Below are 21,623 nucleotides of genomic sequence, written 5' to 3' on the forward strand. Positions count from 1 at the left end.
CGATACATACCTCATCATAGGATCAGGAAGCAGCTGCTAAAAAGCCTTGAGGCTGAATTGAAAGAGGAACAATAAAGGGGAGTTTGATGGACTTCCTAACCAAAAGCAGGAGAGTGGTGCAGCTTGCTTTAGACCTGCGTTTTTCAAAATTGCAGACTGACCAATCCATGTATCATAAAATCAATTCAGTGGGTTGTGTTCAGCATCTGGGACAGAAAGTAAAAAAGGAAACAGAAAAAAAGGAAGGAAGGAAGGAAAGAAAGAAGGAAGGGAGGGAGGGAAGGAAGGCAAAGAGGAAGAAAGGGAGGGAAGGAGGAGGGGAAAGAAAGGGAATAGCACCACCCATTGTAAGGATAAGTGTAGTTTTGTGAACTTTTAAAAATTTACATATACGTGTATATATCTCTGAGTTGAGATGCAAATGGCATTGTCATAGTGCAGATTATAGTCAGCAAAGTTTGAAAGCCATTGCTTTAAACTAGTTGCCTGCCGTCCAGACACGGAATGTAGTGGAATTGGGGTCCTTCAGCCCAGACTTTCCTATAGCTGATCACTTCCTGTCAAGGAGTCCCTTGGAAGTGAAATGGAGGTAGAGGCCCAGGAGGAGGTGTCTTTCTTGATTTGGCTTTTGCAAAAAAGGACAAGGTTTCTGAGCTCTAAGTGTTCAGTGACTTCAGAGAAAATGACTGCACACAGGCAAAGTTCAGGTTCTAAGGAAGAAGAGAAGTCAGTAAACGAAAGAAAATAGATTTTTAGCAAGCTGCTTCCAACAGGCTTAGTGAAAGAGCCGACGCGGAGAAATTTTCACCAAAAAAGAAATGTAAAGGAGAAAGGATGGACGGGAGGAGCCATTTCCCAAAGAAACGTAACGAAAACACAGAGAAATTACACTTCATGCCCCTGTCTCCTACCACACCCACCACAGATGCTTGCTCGCCACAGGAAGGGAAAGGAGAGCACAGTTAAAGAAATTCACTGAAGGTCAAGGGAAACAGTGTCACCGTGACAGGAAGCCTGATCGAGCCTTACCAAGCAGTTCTACAAAACTGCGAAGTCTTGAAAAGTTCAGATCTAAAAGCCAAAGCAAGAAATGGATTTTGACTTGGAAAGATATAAAGTCAAGTAGAAAAACATTCTTCAAATCAGGAACAAGAGAATGATAAGAATGCCTTTGCTCCTTTAGTTGGAAAGGAAGAGAAAACTGATGATAATAGCTAAGAAGGAAGAGAAGGGGGGTGGGGGGGCGGGCAGAGGTTGGTTTGCATTACAAGCGCACTTCTTTTTTTTTTTCAAGACAGAGTCTGGCTCTGTCCCCCAGGCTGGAGTGCAGTGGCCCAATCTCGGCTCACTGCAAGCTCCGCCTCCCGATTCATGACATTCACCTGCCTCAGCCTCCTGAGCAGCTGGGATTACAGGTGCCCACCACCACGCCAGGCTAATTTTTCTATTTTTAGTAGAGACGGGGTTTCACCGTGTTAGCCAGGATGGTCTCGATCTCCTGACCTTGTGATCCGCCCACCTCGGCCTCCCAAAGGGCTGGGGTTACAGGCGTGAGCCACCGCGCCCGGCTGTGCACTTACTTCTTAGGCTGTATTTATTTAGGTGACTGGGAAGGCCTGACGGAGACTATAGGTAAGGGAGAAGTCCCCACCAAGCTCCCCCACTGACAGGGGGTTTTAAATTTCAGTGTCAACTCATGAATCACTTAGGGAAATTTGCCTAGCTGTGAGATGGATGAATCTCTAACCGCCCATTTTCTTCCAGAGAGTGACTCATAGTGGCTAGGTTTGAATTTAAGGTGTTTGAAGTTAGTGCCTAACTCAGGCAAAAATGAAGATTTGATACCCCATCCATTGTCTACACCCCTTTCTCAGATTCTTAATTCACCCTAGGATGAGATTTACAGATAAGACTTGAAATGTTAAGACTCTCTGCCAGGACAGCAAGCAGGGTACATCCCTGCTAATTTTGGCTGGCTGCTAGTGGCTGTTTGGATCACTGGGTGAAGTTTTGCAAGGCTCTGTTCTAGTTCCACAGGAAAGAGTAAAATTCTGTTTCCTAGGGGCTGGATATAGGGCTGTAGTGAGTTGAACGGTGCCCTCCAAAATGGCATGTCTTCCAAAACCTGGGAATGTAATCTTTTTTGGAAAAAGGATCATTGCAGGAGTAATTAAGTTAAAGCTTTTGAGGTGAGATAACCCTAAATTAGGATGGACTCTAAAGCCAGTGGCAAGTGTCCTTATAAGAGAAGAGAAGACAGAGCAGAAGGCCTTTTGAAGGAGTGGCAGAGATTGGAATTATGCTGCCACAATGCAAGAAACGCCCGTAGCCAACAGAAATGAGCAAGAGACAAGGAAGGAGTCTTCCCTAGAGTCTTTGGAGGCTGTGTGGCTCTGTCACCACCTTGATTTCAGACTTCTGGCTTCCAATATGTGAGAAAATAAATTTCTCTTGTTTTTAAGCTGCCTAGTTTGTAGTAATTTGCTGTGCCAGCCCTAGGAAACTAGTACAAGGACTAAGAGTCCAGTGGTGAGGTATTTGCTGACTTGGTGCGTAATTTAACTTAAAGACTTAAAATTTAACTTAAAGACTCAAACCTTTATCTGAAGTCATAAAACCAGAAGGATGGAATTTCAGGCACTTATCAAGTACAAGGAGGACTGTTCAGGACGGGGACAAATATCAGTAAGTGATACTCTGCTTCTTAGAATACAGGATTTGCTCATGGCAGAATTAGAGAAGCATGATGTCTTAATCAGTGTGTGTGGGACTCTGGCTAAATAAAAATTCCTTGACATGATGAGTTACTGAAAAAATTTTGTTGTCAGATATCTTTTTCTGGAAGGAAAAGGTATGAGAACCACCATTTATCAAATACATAGTATACCTTTTTATATGTTGTATTATTTATTCTCTACTCCTGGGTAAAACTGGTATTCCGATTTTTTTGATTAAGTAATTTAAGCAAGCTTTCAAGGGTTTATAAGTAGGAGGGCAGGTCTGACCTCAATTTTGGTCTCCACTACACCACTTAATTTCTTTCCACAGTATCATACTGCCTCCTAAAAGAGGGTTTTATTTATCTTTTATATATATATATATATTTTAAAAACAGCTTTATTATTGATATACGAACTGCACAAATTTAAAATATACAACAAGATTTGATATATGTATACATCCGTGAAGCCATCACTGCAACCAAGATCACATCATCCCTTGTGCCCCTTTTTAAGCCCTCCCTCTCACCCCCTCCCCGCCCTATGCCTCCCAGGCAACCATTAAACTGCTTTCTGTCACTATAGAGATGTGTTTGCATTTTCTAGAATTTTATATAAATGGAATAATATAGTATGTACCCTTTTTTGTCTGACTTTCAAGCAGTGTAATTATTTTGAGATTCATCCATGTTGTTGTATGAATCAATAGTTCATTTTTCATTGCTGTATAGTATTCCTATGTGTAAATGTGATGCAATGTGTTTATCCATTCACTCGTCATCGGACATCTAGGGTGTTTTTAGGTTTTTGGCTATTACAAATAAACCTGCTATGAACATTCATGTCCCAGTCTTTGCATAGACATAGGCTTTTTTTTTTTTTTTTTGAGATGGACTGTCACTCTGTTGCCTAGGCTGAAGTGCAGTGGTGCAATCTTGGTTCACTGCAACCTCCACCTCTATGGTTCAAGTGATTCTTTTGCCTCAGCCTAAGTAGCTGGGCTTACAGGTGCCCACCACCACACCCAGCTAATTTTTGTATTTTTAATTAAGATGGGGTTCCACTCTGTTGGAAAGGCTGGTCTCAAACTCCTGACCTCAGGTGATCCACTTGCCTCAGCCTCCCAAAGTGCTGGGATTATAGACATGAGCCACTGTGCCCTGCAGACATGGGCCTTCATTTCTCTTGAGTATATACCTAGGAGTAGAATGATGGGATCATGTAGATATAGGTGTGCATGTTTAGGTAGATGTATGTTTAATTTTATAAGAAACTGAAAAACTGTAAAATGGACTATTTTACATTCCCACCAGCAGTATATAAGATTGTCCCAAGTGCTCTACATTTTCCACCAACATTTGGTATGGTCAATCTTTTTAATTTCAGATATTTTAATAGTAATGTAATGGTAACTCATTGTGGTTTTGATTTGTGTGTCCCTAATGATTAAGGATTTTGAGCATCTTTTCATGTGCTTATTTGCCATCCACATATCATTTTTGGTGAATATGTATTCAAATCATTTGTCCGCTTTTTAATTGAGTTGTTTGTTTCCTTATTAGTAGGTTACGGGAGTTTTAAAAAATATATTCTAGACAGAAGTTCTTTATCAGATATGTAATTTGAAAATATTTTCTCCAAGTCTATAGGTTCTGTTTTCATTTTTTAAAAAGCACTGTAGACTCATTCATCTGAACTGGTTTAGGTGTGGTTCTGTGAAGTAAAGTGGGATTGATTGGATGATAGCTCCAAAGCCTGTGCAAGTGTAATAGTTTAGAGTTCAGATTTTATGAGGCCATTGTGGGAAGAGATAGCCTATGAAGTGTCACCACATGTTTGCCTTCCTTGAGGATTTCTGAAAAGGGCTAGATGATTTGGGATAAGTTTCTAGAAATCAATTGCTGAGTAGTATACACAAACCAAGAAGTGCATTAAAACCAACAGGATTCTGCAGCAGTCACTGCAAATCCAGAGAACATTTGCTCTGAAAAGGCTAAGGACTGAATGCCTTTGCTTCAGTGCTTTTGTCTTGTGGTAGGCTAAGGTGATGTAAAATTGTGAAGCCAGCAGAATTAATCTTCCCTGCCTCCTATTTCCCCTTTTGGTGACTCCCTTCACCCCTGCCCGTTTGTGTCATATTTGTTATTTGCCTTCCTCAGTCAACAATCTGAGAAGCTCAATCACCCCAAAGTGATAGGCAGTTAATAAAATACGTATTTCCTAGGGCAATTCTATGGTTTGTCCTCACCAAAACTCATGTTGAGGCTTGGTCTCCAATGGGGTGGCATTGGAAGGTAGTGTCTTAAGAGGTGATTAGGTTGTTAAGAGAGAGGAATGCTTTTCTCATGGGAATGAGTTCTTGCTCTTGGGGGACTGGATTAGTTACCATGAGAGGGGGTTGTTATAAAGTGAGGCTGCCTCTTGCATTTGGTCTCTTTTGCACATGCCTGCTCTCCTCTTTTACAGGCACTCATGCTATGTGATGCCATCTGCCATGCTTTGAGGCAGCATGAGGCCCTTGCCAAATGTGGCCACTTGATCTCGGACTTTCCAGCCTCCAGAGCTATGAGCCAAATAAACCTCTATTCTTTGTACATTACCCAGTCTCAGGTATTCTGTTATAGCAACAGAAAAGAGACCAAGACCGGCAGTTTTTAAAATAAATATATATGCCAGACTTTATTTATCTAGCCTACTGCTAATTGGACAGTTCATCATGTTGTTTATACATCCTATATCCTTAATGACTATTAGTTGCTAAACATTATAGTATTTATCTTCTGGTGCACATATGTAGTTGTTTTTGTTAAGTATTTATGAAGAGTGAGCCTGCTGGGTCAGAGGACAACCATATGTTTAGCTTTAGTAGACACTGCAAAATAGTTCCAAATGGTTGTACTAATTTACACTCTCACCAGCAATGAATGGGAGTTTTGATTGCTTCACATCTTCATTAATATTTGCTATTGTTGGTCTTTAGTTTGAGATATTCTGGTGAGTATGTAGTAGTATTGAATTGTGATTTTAATTTGAATCCCTGTTTTTAAATTTTTTAATTGATCTCTACCTTTATTCTTCTATGTTCAGATAACATGTTCTGTATTATTTCAATCACTAAACATTGGTTGATATATGTATGGCCCAGTATATGATCTATTTTGGCAAATGCTCCATGTGTACATGGTAAGAATGTGTATCCTGTACTTGTTGGGTGCATGTTCTATAAATGCTCATTAGGTTAATTTTATTTATTGTTTTATCCAAATATTCTTGATAATTTTTTGATATTCTTATTAAAAATTATTCTTTTGATTTTTTTATTTTATCAGTTGCTGAGATAGTTTTTAAAAATATACATACAGTTGAGGGAGATTGTGGCTTTTAATTTTTCATTCAGTTCTGTCAGTTTTTTGCCTTATATATTTTGAGGCTGTGTTATTAAACATAGAAATTGAAAATTATTTTATCTTTCTGGTAAATTGAACCTTTGATCATTATGAAATGTCTCTTTTTGTCTCTTTGTATCTGGTAATGATTACTTCAAAATCTGCTTCACTGGCTTGCTTTTGCTTACTTTACAATATCACCTTGGTACTTCTCTGATGGAGTGATGAAGTTTATGTTGCCTCCCCTTGAAACTTCATGGACATTTGTGTCAGCAGAGTACAGCAGAAGTGGTGCTATGTAACTCCTGAGGCTAGCTCATGAAAATTAATACACATCTATCTTATTCTCTTGGATGCAACTCTTGGAATTTAGCTACCATGCTTAGAGAAAGCCCAAAGTAGCCCACATGGAGGGACTATCTTAGGTATTCTGGCCAAAAACCCAGGTAAATTTCAACATAAACTGCCAAACGTGAAGATGCCTCTGTGAGTCACCCTCAGCCTTAAGGCATCCCCAGTCTTCAAATCTCTCTAGCTGAGGCCTTGGACATCATGGAGCAAAGACAGGCTAACCCCACTGTGCCTCATCCAGGCTCCTGATTATGAACATAATAAAATGGTATTTTATGCCACTAAAATTTGAAGTTATGAGCAGTAGTAACTGAAACAGTGTAGTATAAATTTTTTATTCTTCATTAACTTTTGTATATCCTTATTTTATTTTTTGAGACAGGGCCTCACTTTCTCACCCAGGCTGGAATGCAGTGGCATGGTCATAGCTCACTGCAGCCTTGAATTCCTGGGCTCAAGCAATCCTGTTGCCTCAGCTTCCTGAGTAGCTGAGGCTACAGGCATATGCAACCATGCCTGGCTAATTTTTAAAAAAAAGTTTGGGCCGGGTGTGGTGGCTCACATCTGTAATCCCAGCACTTTGAGAGCTGAGGCAGAGGGATCACAAGGTCAAGAGATCGAGACAATGCTGACCAACATGGTGAAACCCCGTCTCTACTAAAAATACAAAAATTAGCTGGGTGGGGTAGCGTGCACCTGTAGTCCCAGCTACTCTGGAGGCTGAGGCAGGAAACTCACTTGAACCCTGGAGGCAGAGGTTGCAGTGAGCCAAGATCACGCCACTGCACTCCAGCCTGGCGACAGAGCGAGACTCCGTCTCAAAAAAAAAAAAAAAAAAAAAAAAAGTCTGTAGAGACAGGGCCTCACTATGTTGCCTAGTCTTGTCTGAAACTCGGGGCCTCAAGCAATCATCCTACCTCAGCCTCCAAAAGTGCTAGAATTACAGGCATGAGCTACCATGACAAACCTATATCATTATTTTTAAGGTGTGTCTCTTGTAAACAGCATGTAGCCTTTTTAAAAAAATTGAGTTTGACCATCTTTGTCTTTTAATTGGAGTATTTATTCTATTTACATTTAATGTAGTTATTTATATATTTGAGCTTAAATCTACCATCCTACTGTTTTCTTATTATTCTTTTTCTTTCTTTTTTTTTAACCTATAGTTTCTTGTGGAGAAAGTTGTTCTTTTTCTGTATTCTTTTTCTCTACTTTCTTTTCTCCTTTTGGATTGATTATATTTTATTATTTTATCCACCCTTCATGAGCTTGTTAGCTATACACTCCATTGCAAAACTTTCTGACAATTACACTACAAATTACAACATACATCTTGGACTCCCCACCCAAATTTACAGTTTCAGATAACCTCCCAAGATAACTATCATTAAATGGAGACAAAAAGGCAAATGAATGAATCAGGATTGAAAACTATATCTAGGAAAGAACTTTGAGTGTGGTTAGTAACACATGGAGTTGTCTAATCTACATAGATCATAAACCTATTGAGTTTTTGAAAGGGTCGTATTTTCAAAGAAACCAGGAACTTCCAAAAGCTTTTGTGTGGCATAAACCTTAAAACAGCCCCAGAGCCACCAAATTTTCATAAACAGGACACAGTCTGCAAAAGCTATACAGCCTTCAAGGAGGACATGTCTTCGACAAGGCTATGGAGGATAATGGACAAGCAAGACAGCTAGGAGGGCAGAGCTAGAGGTCAAAGAGAACAACAGACAAGGGTATTTCTCTCAGAGAGACAAATCAAGGTCGAATCTAGGAGGACTCCTCACATCCTGGGTCAACATGTTCATTAATTATATGACAGCAGTATTTCCTCTTCCTCTTTTTATAAAATGGTAGCTGTTTTTGGCAGTTATCCTGATCCGACCATAATGTGTTGCATTCAGGCCTGAGGGACAGAATGCACACCCATTGGAGAACCTAGCCTGGAACTACATATGCAGCAGTTGGTAAGTGGGATTTTGAATTGCCTCACTTAGGAGGCCGTAAATATGTTCTATAGGTGGGGAAAAAAAAGGTAACATGGATTGACTGACTAGAGGAGTACATTGTGGCTGAGACTGCTATTATCGACACACTGATTTCCTCTTTTTCTTGGGCTCATGGGCCTTATTTCCCATCCTTCTTTGCAAGAAAGCATGACCTTGCTGAGTTCTAGACGATAGAATATGAGTGAAAATGAAGTGGCCATTTTCACATCTGGACCATAAAACCTCCTGGGAAATTCTCCATGCTTGTCTCCATTTTATGTTGATACTGATGAGCATTGTGACTTTAGAAGCCATGCTTTAAAGTGGTGAACCTTCAAGACAGAAGGAGTCTTAGTTCTTGAATCACTGCTCAGGTACCTGTTTTGGAACTTATTTGAGGAAGAAAGAAATGTCCTTTAGATATAATAGCTAACATTACTCTTAGCAATACACGAAACTGTCGCCTATCCCAACCACACACGAAGCGACTTCTGCCTTATTCGGGGGTATACAAGAGAGGAGGACCTATGTTGAATCTCTCAATCCTGAGAGTTTTCCTAAGTGGGACCATAATGCTGAATTTTCTTTTCTTTTTTTTTGAGATGGAGTCTCGCTCTGTCGCCCAGGCTGAAGTTCAGTGGCGCGATCTCGGCTCACTGAAACCTCTGCCTCCTGGGTTCAAGTGATTCTCCTGCTTCAGCCTCCTGAGTAGCTGAGATTACAGGCACCTACCACCACACCTGGCTAAGTTTTGTATTTTTAGTAGAGATGGGGTTTCACTATATTGGCCAGGCTGGGCTCGATCTCCTGACCTCGTGATCCTCCCACCTCGGCCTCCCAACATAATGCTGAATTTTAAAGGAGACGTCTCTAAGCTCCATTTGGGTGAAGTGCCCTGGCCCATGAGTGCTGAGCACCTGCCCTCATTCCTGTCTTACTCCACTGGGGAAGCCTTTTGACACAGGAAGCAGGAGCCAGCAAGATCCCAAGAGCATCAAAGAAAAGTGAAATCAAGCAGAATGATAAATTCTTAGAGGGGAAGTTAATTTCAGCTGTTTTAGTTAGGCGTTTCCAACTAAAGGCTCAATCACTTCAGTTATTCTTCACACCAATTTGGTGACAGAGATGTGATTAAAAGTCAGGTCTCCTGTTATGATTTATGACAGAAGAAAATGGACAGGCACACACAGTATTGTTTTAGCAGGCAATTAAGCACGACATTTCTTTAATGTCTTGTGGTTTGTCTTAAAATGTTATGCACATTTTTTTCATTCCACATGATAACATAACGTCGATGATTTTAATGTAAAAGAAAGTTTCAAATTACTTGTGGTAAAAAAGAGGACTCTCCAGGAAGATGCCTCATGCCCCTTGGCATCTTGCCACTTGCCCCAGGCATGCACATGTCCCAGTTTAAAAGACACAGCTTGATTATGGATAAAAAATTATTTTAGTGCTAGGGAATGCTTCCATGGGCTTCTCCTCTCCTCATCCCTTTTCTTATAGTCTACGGCCTGTCATCCCCATATCCAGCCCCAGTCCTACTGAATCAAGCAGGGCCAAATTCCTACTCATCCTCTGAGGTTCGGGTCCATCATCATCTCTTCCAGCCAAGCCTCCTATGACCTTCCAAGTCCAGTTGTTCCCTTCCCTATTGTCTAGTCCACCACATACTAGATCCTGGTCATATTAATATCTAGCACACACCTGCCACATTGCAATCAGTCTATTTGCATATTTACCTCCTCCAGAAAGTAGGACACATACAAGTACTCAATAATATTTGTTAAATGAGTGAACCGAGGTGATGGCTGCAGGCTCCCTGGAGCTAATGGCCCAACCTGTCCCCTGCCCCTCCCAGCTGGGGCTGTGAGGGTGGGAGATAAGTGGTCACTTACTGGCTAGGGGAGGGGCTTCGGAGGTAGTGGGCCTGCACCGCCCTCAGGTTGGCTTCGTCCTCCTCGCTTGGGACTACCTGCTCCTCCTCTGTGTCCTTTCTGGTCGCCATGACAACCTGCCAACCTCTGAAAGTTTGGCAAGAAAAAGGCAGTTAGGGAATTAGGTTCCTGAGGTTTTGTTGGGGGAGAAGGTGTGTTGGTGATGTCACCTCAGTGGAACTAGGACTAGGAAGGTCCCGGTGGGCAAACGACCAGCAAGGAAAACCCAGTCAGACCTGGCCCAGCCACTGTTACTGGGACACCAAGAAGTGCACCCCGCCATATTAGGACCCCACCTTGAAGTGACAATATTGAAGTGCCAGTGTGGCTCCTTCCACAGATGTCAGCAAGGGAGCAGGCAGAGGAGCCAGCAGGTTACCTGATCTCAGCTCAAAAAGTTGAAGAACAATGACTTCCCTGGACCAGCAAGATTTTTCAGTTGAAATTATAGGGTGTGCATACACACGCGCCCCTCACCTATGCCCATGCGCACCCCTTTGTCTCTGCTGGGGAAGACACAGCTGGCCTCCGGTGACTCTAACCAAGGCCACAGGAGGTAGGGCCTTTGGCTCAGGCGTCATCCTGGAGCCTATTAAAGGACATGAAGTATACCAGCAGCTGGTCCCAGCCATCATGGCTGTGCCCTGACACTCAGGGCAAAGCCGCTGCCCCTTGTATTGTAAGTCCTGGGCTCACCAGGATTGACAAGGGGAGAAGCACACTCACCTCTAACCTGCGTGGATGTTCCCCACCAAGGGCTGAGGGACCCAGATGAAATGACTGAAGCTGAAGCTCCGGCCAGTGAGACAGGAACCAGCCACCTCCTTCTTCAGGGCTTCTTCTCCTAGGGGCAGGACAGCTGTTAACAGGAAACCTTAGCCACCCTCTAAATTTAGCCTCTGGCCCCATAGGCTGGCAGATTTCTGGGAGGAAGGAATGCAGGCTCTGGACCCAGGCCCCAAAGCAATCCTCACTTAACTCTTTCCCTCCTGGCTGATTCTCCAGACACTGACATTTAGCAGCAGAATTGGAAGACGTTTGTGCTTGGTAGATGGAGAAACTAAAGAACAGCTTTTCTCTGGGTTCTCTCTTCAGACCCTCTTGCCTGGGACAGCCTATTCAAAGTTCTTCCAGAAGAGAGTCTAAATCCAAAGATATAGAAGAATAAACAAACTTACCACAGCTGCATGTCAACTAGAGAGGCCTAAAAAAAGGACCAGATATGTAGAATGGAAAGGGTACTCAACAGATAGATATTGGGAGAGCACTGTGGTACAATTAAAGAGTAGTCATTGCTTGTGACCAGGATTACATTTCTTTTTCTTTTTTTTTAGACAGGGTCTCACTCTGTTGCCCTGGTGAAAGTGCAGTGGTGCCATCACAGCTCACTGCAGCCTCAACCTCTCAGGGTCAGGTGATCCTCCCACCTCAGCCTCCTGAGTAGCTGGGAGTACAGGCACATGCCACCACACCCAGATAATTTTTAAATTTTTTGTAGAGATGGGGTCTCACTATGTTGCCCAGGCTGGTCTCGAGCTCCTGGGCTGAAGTGATCCATTCACCTCGGCCCCCCAAAGTGCTGGGATTACAGGTGTGAGCCACCATGCCCTGCCTGCATTTCTTTCAATAGACATGTCTCTGGATGGTCAACTGGACAGTTGTGCTCACCCTCCACGTTTCCTCCCCTCTACTCACACCCCAAGGTGATAATGGATTGGCAACCTTGGGTGACTTAAGAATTCCGTGAGCTTCATAAATGTCAAATAAGCTGTCTTACCCTACTACCCCCTCTACCATCACAATGATCAAAGCAAAGCCAAATAGCCCACACCTCTCATCCCACACATACCATAGTCATCCTTTCATCCATTTATCCATCCATCTATTTACCCACTTAAAATATTCATTGATTACCTACTACATATGGCACTGTACTTGACCAAAGTTGGTAAAACACACAGCTTAAAGTTGTCTTTCTTCCTAGTTAGGTGGAATGATGCCTGGTATATAGTATCATTAGAAATGGCTGAATGAATGAGCTCACTGTTTATTAGGAGGAATGAGACACAGACCAAAAATAACTCAAGCATAAGAGAGAATGTAGTTAGTGTCCTAAAAGAAATCCAGAGTGCTGTGTGAGTTCAAAGGTGAGAAAGAGCCCTTCTGACTGAAGAAATCAGGAAAGACTTCATAGAAGCAGTGGTGATATATGAGCTGACTTCTAAAGGACAAGTAAGATTATAATAGCAGATATAGTAGGGGAAGAGAATTACCGAGGGGGTGGCATCAATAAAGTTTTGGGGGTAAGGAAGTATGAGTTCTGGGGATGAAAATATGTCTAACTTGGTCAGAGCATAAATGATGTATTCTGGAAGGTAGACCGTGTTTGAGAACAAATGCTAGAATACCTTAAAAGCCAATTTGTTAGGTTCTGCAGAGTCAGTGATAGGACCCAAGCAGACAAGTAATATCATCAGGGCTGTGTGTTAGGAAGACTAATTTGGCAAAGATATTATAAAATGTTGGGGCTGAACAATTATTACATATAATAACAGAATTAACAAGGTGCCTGAGTGAAATGTAATAAACAGAAAACAACAAATTTTGTATGTCAACCAAACCTAGCAGTCAAAAGGATTGATAACAATAAGTCATGTAGGATACTATGAATTCATAACACAAAGAAATGCTAGGGGAAATATTTGCAATGCTTATCACATCCAAAAGTTCCTTTCCCTAATATACAAAGAGCTGCTAGAAGTCAACAAGCTAAAGATCAACAACTCAATAGAAATATGGCCAAACGGCTGGACGTGGTGGCTCATGCCTGTAATCCCAGCACTTTGGGAGACTGAGGCAGGAGTGCTTGAGCCCAGGAATTCAAGACCAGCCGGGTCAATGTAGCGAGATTCTGTGTCTATATTTTTAAAAATTTATTAAAAAAAGAAATATGGGCAAATGAACTACCTAGTCTCAGAAAAGAAAATATATATGATGTGCAACTATATTAAAAGATTTTCAATTTCACTAATAATTTTTTTTTTTTTTTGAGACAGAGTCTTGCTCTGTCGCCCAGGCTGGAGTGCAGTGGCACCATCTCGGCTCACTGCAAGCTCTGCCTCCCGAGTTCACCATTCTCCTGCCTCAGCCTCCCAAGTAGCTGGGATTACAGGCGCACACCACCACACCTGGCTAATTTTTTGTATTTTTAGTAGAGGCGGGGTTTCACCGTGTTAGCCAGGAAGGCCTCGATCTCTCGACCTCGTGATCAGCCCATCTTGGCCTCTCAAAGTGCTGCGATTTCAGGCGTGAGCCACCGCACCCGGCCAAATTTCACTAATAATTTTAAAAAGTAAATTATATATACGTGGGATATCATGTTCACTTAGATTGGTGATGAGCAGAAAGTTTGATAACTGTGTCATAAACACTTGGTAATTGTGTTAGTGAGTGTGTGGGGAGATAGGTATCCTTATATGCTGCTAATAGGAGTGTAGGCTATAAAATTCTCATGGTAGCTAGTTTAGCAATATCTATAAAAATTACAAATATGCATAACTTTCAGTGAGTCATTTCATAAATTTTACTTTTAAGAATTTATCTTACATGTATAATCACAACACGTGTGAAATATCGTACACATAATAGATATTGGTTGCAATCTATTCATAGTTGTGAAAGATCAGGAAAAACAATCTTAAAATCGTTTGGTTAAATAAATCATGTCACTCATATACAGTGAAATATCATCCCCATTTTAAAAAGATGATGGTGGTGGTGTTATACATACCGATACAGAAAGCTTTCTAAAACCTTTCATTAAATGAAAAATGAATAAATCATTGCAGAACAGTGTATATGGCACACTATCATATATCTAAAATATCTATGGAAGAAACCAGCAACAGCCGCTGCTCCTGGAGAATTATGGTCCCACACCACTGATCATTCTTTCAGTAGGGTGACCATCATCCAAATTTGCTTGGGACTGAGGGTGTTCCTTTTGGTTTGAAAACCACGACAGTCCTAGGAAAACTGAGACAAGTTGGTCACACATCCCCAAGATGATCTTCTTTCACTTATGAACTTGCTACTTTCCCAGTCAGAATATAAACTCTGAGGGGAGAGACTTCCTGTTTTCTTCATGACTATATCTCTTGCGCACTGTGGGGGGGAGGCTGTAGAAGAGGAGAGAAGTAGAGAAACAGATCACATTGTGTCTTGAAGTGTTTCAGCAAATATGGGCAACACCCTTCTTTTACTAGCTTGGAACCCTACCTCTGAGTGCATTTCCCTTTTTATTATTTATTTCCTGTCAGTTATAAGAGAGGCCTACCCCTTTGTGAGCAGTCTAGGACTTTGTACACCTGCTAAGTAGGGAGAAGGCAGGGGAGGTGGCTGGTTTAAGGGGAACTTGAGGGAAGTAGGGAAGACTCCTCTTGGGACCTTTGGAGTAGGTGACACATGAGCCCAGCCCCAGCTCACCTGCCAATCCAGCTGAGGCTGGGCAGAGGTGGGTGAGAAGAGGGAAAATTGCAGGGACCTCCAGTTGGGCCAGGCCAGAAGCTGCTGTAGCTTTAACCAGACAGCTCAGACCTGTCTGGAGGCTGCCAGTGACAGGTTAGGTTTAGGGCAGAGAAGAAGCAAGACCATGGTGGGGAAGATGTGGCCTGTGTTGTGGACACTCTGTGCAGGTGAGTAGGCCCCTTTTCTGTCCAGTGCCCAGGGGTGGGTGAGACATTGGGACCTAGGGCTGAAGGAGAGGCTCTGTCAGAGCCTTCCCAGGAAGGGCCTCCAGCAACACAGCTGCATTCCTGCTGGGCCAGAATTACACATTCCGGACCAGTGCCCAGAATCAGAATGGTTTTTATTTGCATATTAGTAAATAACATTCTAGCCCACTGCTGAAATGAAGAATTCAAAGTACTCTCAAGACCATATTTTCTTATCCCAAATTAGATTATAGGATCAGACACAGGATTTGACAATGTGGACAAAGTATTTGAAATCGGAGTTGTCCTAGAAAATCCAGGATGTGTGGATCTAGATTCGTTCATTATCTAGTATATTAACGTTTGTGTTAAAACCAGAGAAAGAGACAGGAAACTGAGGCAGAAGAGACAATGCAACTTATCCAGTATCATTCACAGAGCAAGAGAAGATTCAAACCCTAAAAACAAACAACAAACTAGATGGGTCTTTTCCAAAGGCCAAAGCTCCTTGCCACTTCTGGGACCCTGGTCATTGAAAATTCTGGGACTCTGAGCATTTCCCTCTGGGAGGGAAACCTCCCAGAATAAAATCAGACATTCATGAGTATATGGTTGAATCCACATCAAGTGCTTAATAGCACAGTGTTCTGTGGGGACCTATGGAGTGTCTAAGGGTTAGAATGAAAGTCTTGGCATTAAGGTACCAACCATTTTGCTGGGCATTGGAAGGAAATAGAATGGAGAGAAGGAAGTTGAGAGACGCAGGGTTTGGCAAAGTTTAGGAATATCTTTGGTTTAGTGTATTTGGCCATCACCTTGCAATTCAGACACTGTTGAGGGCTTCCAGGATCCAGCTGCAACGGGGAGGAGAAGAGCTATACCAGGAAACTCAGGAGCACCAAGCCTCGGGAAGTGGAAACCAGGAGACTGGTTTAGAGCTCACTTTTTAGCATACACAGGAAAGCCCCGGGCCATGGGGCCTACAGCTCATTCTGGTTCTCCCAGGCCCTAGACATGCTTTTCTCTCAACACCTGGCCTTGGGGCTCTCGAGGGAAGGGCAGCCTGCTGCTGGGGAAGGGCTGGGTCACACGGTTTGGAGGAAGATCTGGGTAAGATCATTCTCTCAGGCTGGCTCAAGTCCATCTGACTGAAGGCAGAAAGCCCCTCATCATCCACCAAGATGGACTGGTTGGCTCATTCCTTTATCCAAACAACTCTTTACTGAGCACATAGTTTGTGCAGGTGCCATAGAAGTGAGGAGTCTGGAATGATTAGTCATAAGTGGGCCTATCTCAGCCATCAGATTCAGGCAGGGAGGATGCTCCAGGGCCTGAGAGAGGGAGGCTGAAGGAAATACCCATCCTTCCCTGGCTGGGCCAGTGATTCTCCCATCTTCTCCTGGTAAGCCAGAAGCTCCTCCATGCCTGCACCACCCCAACCCCCAACACATATCCCCACACTTGTAGCCTGGCTGCGACCCATGCATGAATAAAAATAAGAAATTTTGGCTTAGAAAAACGATCTTAAAACAAGATGCTCACCCAACTTGGAGGGAAAAGTGGCCGTAACTCTGAATTGCCTGGAGCAGGACATTTTGCTTCTTCCTATGAGAAGGCAAGTGACCCCTGGGGAACTCACCCAGCAGAACGAGTCTTGGGCATGTTTTCAGACACACTGATGAAGTGTCTTCTACCTCTGCCCCATCCCTCCCCACAGCCTGCCCAGCCCAGAATCATGTGCCCACTAACTTTTCTTCCTCCATATCTTACATTAAGAGGAAGAAGGGGCCAGAGCATTGGGGCAGGAGAAGCCAGGCTTGGTGGTCGACTTGAGGCATATAGACAGAGTTTGCCAAATAGTGAAATAGCCATTGCCACTGCAGGTGAGCAAGGAAGACCTTCAAAGGTCGACCAAAAGCAACCAGGCGGCCCTCCCCACCATGCCTCATGAGAGGATACCACCTCTTCCTTTGCGCAGGTAAGGGAGACCCAGGTAGGAGCAGGGACATTAGGAAAGGCTTCCTGGAGGAGGTGGAGCTTGACTTAGGTTCCAGAGGACCTACTGGGCTTTTCTCTTCTTTCTCTTCCCATCTGACCTTTCCGAGGAATTGATTCTGCTAAGAACTGGGCAGGGAAGCACTGCACTGATGAATGGGCCTCAGGACTCAAGTGGTGTTGGAGGAAGCAGAAGCTATTCATAAGGTCCCATGCAGGGGGCACAAACGCAAGGCCGTGCTTTTAAAGTAGGGAGTTTAAAAGCAATCATAAAACCGACTAAGAGTTGGTCTGCTTTGTGTGTGTGTGTGTGTGTGTGTGTGTGTGTGACAGAGTCTGGCTTGCTCAGGCTGGAGTGCAGTGGTGTGATCTCAGCTCACTGCAACCTCCGCCTCCCAGGTTCAAGAAATTCTCCTGCCTCAGCCTCCCGAGTAGCTGGGATTACAGGCATGCACCACCATGCCCAGCTAATTTTTTGTATTTTTAGTAGAGACAGGGTTTCACCATGCTGGCCAGACTGGTCTTGAACTCCTGACCTCGCAATACGCCCGCCTCAGCCTCCCACAGTGCTGGGATTACAGGTGTGAGGCACCGTTGGTCTGCTTTTTATGATTATCACGTGCTGACAATTCTAAACAGAGTCAGTGACAAAACAGACCTCCATGCCTGGGAAATGTTCCACCCGTCCCTCCTAACACTCCACTGCCATCCCAGGGGACCAAAGGGGGCTGACCCCATTGCCTCTTAACTGACTATGGTGTGGGCAAATGGCTTCACTTTGCTAAAGTCTTCTTGCACAGTCTTCTAGTCTGAAATGGAGGGGTGTAAAATTCACGCTGTGCCCCAACAGGGCTATTATAGGTACTAAATGAGTTTGCACGTGTAAAAATCTTAGCAGACCTGACACATAATAACCACTCAATAAATGCCAGTTATGAGTGCAGTTATTATTATTACTGTGGGGGAATGTAAGTTACAGAAAATTAGTAGACTTTGGTGACCAATCATCCGAGAGCTCTGAGATGGCAGACACGTGCCAAGAAAGGGAGTCAGAGGTCACTGTGGATGAACCCTAAATTATCACCAAAAAAGCCGCCATGTGCTGCCCCCCCACAAGGCTGTTAGAGAAAATGCTCCAATGTGTGCACAAAATCAAGGCACTTCCATTCCAGGATTTTTTTTCAGCCACCAGACTTCATGAAAGATTTGATGTGCTGCAATGTGCCGCTGCATGAAAAGGGATGCATAAAGAGGCAAGCTCCAGGAGAAAAAAGTCACTGAACAGCTCTGCTCAGAGCCAGTGAAACCTTTGAAGACCCAATCTCTCACACACACACACTTACTTACACACCCCACCTTCCTAGAATGAGAGGAAGCTTCCTTGTTTTTCTAAGTTAAATGAGAAAAACTCAGGAGAACTTTAACCTGGGAAAGGTGTAAAAGCTTTTTTCTCTCTAGAAAAAAATGTTTTTTCTCCCCCCATATAAAAAAGTTTCAGAAAACCCACAGATGCTTGATCCATGAAGGGTTTTTGAAGGGAACCAAGTTTGCAAGTTGCTGACATTTTGAGGCTGATTGTGCCATTTTAGAACCCTTCCCTGGCATCTTTGTTAGAGGCACAATCCCAGCAGGAAGATTTTTCCTAAATGTGGTGCCCTACACTTGTCTGCTCTGAAGTGCCATGTTCCTGTGGATCACACAGGTGTGGGTTGGTCCCTGGGGTCTGCCCTATCACGATGGCCTATCTGAGCCCAGTGTCACATGTCTAAGCTCTGTGCAGTGGCCTAGCCTAAGATATGTGGTTTAGGGGCTTAGCCTCAGATGTGCACTTCTGATGAGACCCTGGACCTCAAGAGGGTAGTATTTGGGCCAGAGCCGGGGTGGTGTGAGCCCGCAAATGCAACTGCAAGATAAGCGGCCCGCCCACCATCTGCTCTGTGGCCCTGGGTCCTGTTGCCATTCCAATCCTAAATTAGCCTGGCTCCCTGCTGGGGCCTGGGCCCCACCTGCTGGCACCTGAGCACAAGTCAGAAGCCAGTGCTTGTAGGAAGAGCTCATGCACCTGGAATGAATCACATTGCCTCCCTGTCAGAGATGCAATCAGGATTAAAATGTCCTACTCTAGTCTCAGTCCCAGCCTCAATGGAGAAAAGATGTTATGAATGGTCGGTCTAAGAAGGTTAGGTGTTCAAAAGAGGAAGACTAATAGTTTAGGCCAGTGGCTCTCAACCCTGGTTGCCCATCAGAGTCACCTGGGAAGTGAAAATACAGATGCCCAGTCTCCCCCATACCTTCTGAGTCAGAACCCAGAGGGGCAGGATCTGGGTTTCTCTCTGGTTTTTGAAAAGTTACTCAGGTGATTCTGATGTGCAGTCTAGGTGTAGAGACAAATTGGAACTTAAGGAAAAGTTGGTTTAATGAACAGTTGCCTCTAATACACTGCATGTGACTTTTAGCTCAGTTTTGCATCATCCAGCTGCTTCTCTGGTTACTGTCCGATTCCCTCAATTTAGGGGGCTCAATGGTATGCATTCTCCCACATTAGTGTGCATACAAGTCATCTGGGGATCTTGTTAAAATGCAGATGATTCGGTATGTCCAGGGTAGGGCCTAAGATTCTGCATTTCTAATGAGCTCCCAGGGGATGATACTCCTGGTCCAGGGACCAGAGTCTGAGAAGCAAGGCCATAGGGAAGAATTGATTCATGGGCACAGGTGTGATCCTCATCTTGCCTTTGCCCACCAGAGTCCCCTCTCAGGGTTTTTTGGTAATACAACCATGCTGCCTATTGTGATGCTGGTCACCAGGAAGCCTGGGGAAAGTGTGCCTGGCCCAGCATGTACTTGTAATCCTGGCAGTGTTTGACCTGGCTAATCTCTCCCGCATTTCTGAAACACTCTGTCCTGTTGGTTCCCATGAGACTTCCTCTCCTTGTTCTCCTCCTACATCTCTGGCCTTGATGTTTCCATGTCTCCTTAGCAGCCTCATTCTCCTCTGTCCTGCCATGAAATGTCAGAGTCCCTCACCCTCAGTCCCAGGCTCTCCTATTGTCACTCTACATCCACCTCCACCTGCAAAGCTTTAGTTGCCACCCATTCCCAGCTGACTTCTAAATTTCTGTCTTCAAACCCAACATCTCTCCTGAGCTATTGTCTCACAAGTCCAACAGCCCACATGACTTCTCAACTTAGATTTGTGGAGCACTGAAAACTCTCAAACTGAAAACAAAACTCATGATCTTTGTCCCCAAACCTGGGTCTTTCCCAGTGAGCTCTCTCTCAATAAATGACAAACTGTCCATTCAGGAATGAAAGCCAGAAACCTAGCAGTCATCTCTTACATTTTCTATTGCTGTGTAATAAACCACTCCAACATTTAGTGACCTAAAACAATAATAATCATTTATTTTCCTCTTAAATTAGCAATTTGGATGGTGTTCGGCAGGGACAGCTTGTCTTTGCTTTATGCAGTATCAGCTGGGTTGGCTTAACCAGCATTGGAAGACCCACTTCCAAGGTGGTGCACTCACTGGCTAACAAGCTGGTATATAGTCTAGTTCCTCTCTCCAGGGGCCTCTCCACAGACAAGCTTGTGCCTCCTCATAACATGATGGCTGGATTCAAGAGTAAACATCTAAAGAGACAAGAAGTTAAAGCACTAGTTTCTTAGGGCAAAGCCCAGAAACTGACCCAGCATCACTTCTGCCATAGTCTATTGAGAAGCAGTCACAGAACCCAACTCAAGGGAGAGAATAAGAACACCTTTTGTTGAGAACAGTTTAAAAGAATTTGGGGACCACATTTTAAAACCGCCACATCACCCTTGATCTCTTTATCCCCCACCTACAAATTCAGATCATCACTTTCTGTGATGATTTTAGCTCTCCAGCATTTCTTCAATCTGCCCGTTTTTCTCCATTTCCTCTGCCACCTCATGCTCTACACTGCCTCTCCTAAGCTACTGCCACAGCTGCTTCACTTGTCTCCTGAGCCTGTTTGCCCTTCTCCTAACTGCTCTCCACCCTGGAGCCAGAATGATCTTGTAAAATAAAATCATGACCATGTCACTACCTCTGCTTAAAGCCCTTCCATAACTTCCCATGACTATTAGGATAAAGACTCAAATCATTGTCATGGCCGATAAGGGCCAGGCCCAGCCCACATTTCTGGCTGCACTGGCCATGTATGGTGTGATTTGAGTTGCTTGTAGGAGGGTCTTGGTGCGGGCAGGCAATCTGGCTGAAAGGGTGGATAGCAGGATTTGTCCTCAACTACTTGGATGAGACAAGGATGCTGTTTTTACTTGTCCTGTATTTGGACAAGTTTATTTGGATTGACAGTGGGAGGCTAAAGGATATCATATGGGGAATCATACACCCCCAAGAAACCTCCCTGGTGCCATAGCTACACACTGGTTTGTGTTAGTTTCTGGAACATGCCTCGCCTTCTGCCACCCCCTGACCGCTGCATGATGCCCTTCCCTCACATCTCTTCTCCTATTTTCTCAAGGTTCACTCCTGCTTATATTTCA

General features: G+C 43.7%; 2 protein-coding genes across 2 annotated transcripts in view; one reads left to right on the forward strand and one right to left on the reverse strand.

Moving 5' to 3' along the window:
• STYXL2 (serine/threonine/tyrosine interacting like 2) overlaps window positions 1-11,231 on the reverse strand; it is a 34,887-nt gene extending 23,656 nt beyond the window's left edge. The window contains exons 1-2 of the mRNA XM_513970.9: window positions 11,112-11,231; window positions 10,347-10,472 (exon numbers count right to left, since the gene is read on the reverse strand). Coding sequence (XP_513970.5) covers window positions 10,347-10,456 — 110 coding nt within the window. The 5' untranslated portion in view covers window positions 10,457-10,472; window positions 11,112-11,231. The remainder of the gene's footprint in view (window positions 1-10,346; window positions 10,473-11,111) is intronic.
• A 3,715-nt stretch (window positions 11,232-14,946) lies between these two features.
• Window positions 14,947-21,623, forward strand: part of GPA33 (glycoprotein A33) — a 38,868-nt gene continuing 32,191 nt past the window's right edge. The window contains exon 1 of the mRNA XM_001174712.5: window positions 14,947-15,079. Coding sequence (XP_001174712.1) covers window positions 15,037-15,079 — 43 coding nt within the window. The 5' untranslated portion in view covers window positions 14,947-15,036. The remainder of the gene's footprint in view (window positions 15,080-21,623) is intronic.

Source organism: Pan troglodytes, chromosome 1, assembly GCF_028858775.2.
Source record: "Pan troglodytes isolate AG18354 chromosome 1, NHGRI_mPanTro3-v2.0_pri, whole genome shotgun sequence".
Taxonomy (NCBI): domain Eukaryota; kingdom Metazoa; phylum Chordata; class Mammalia; order Primates; family Hominidae; genus Pan; species Pan troglodytes.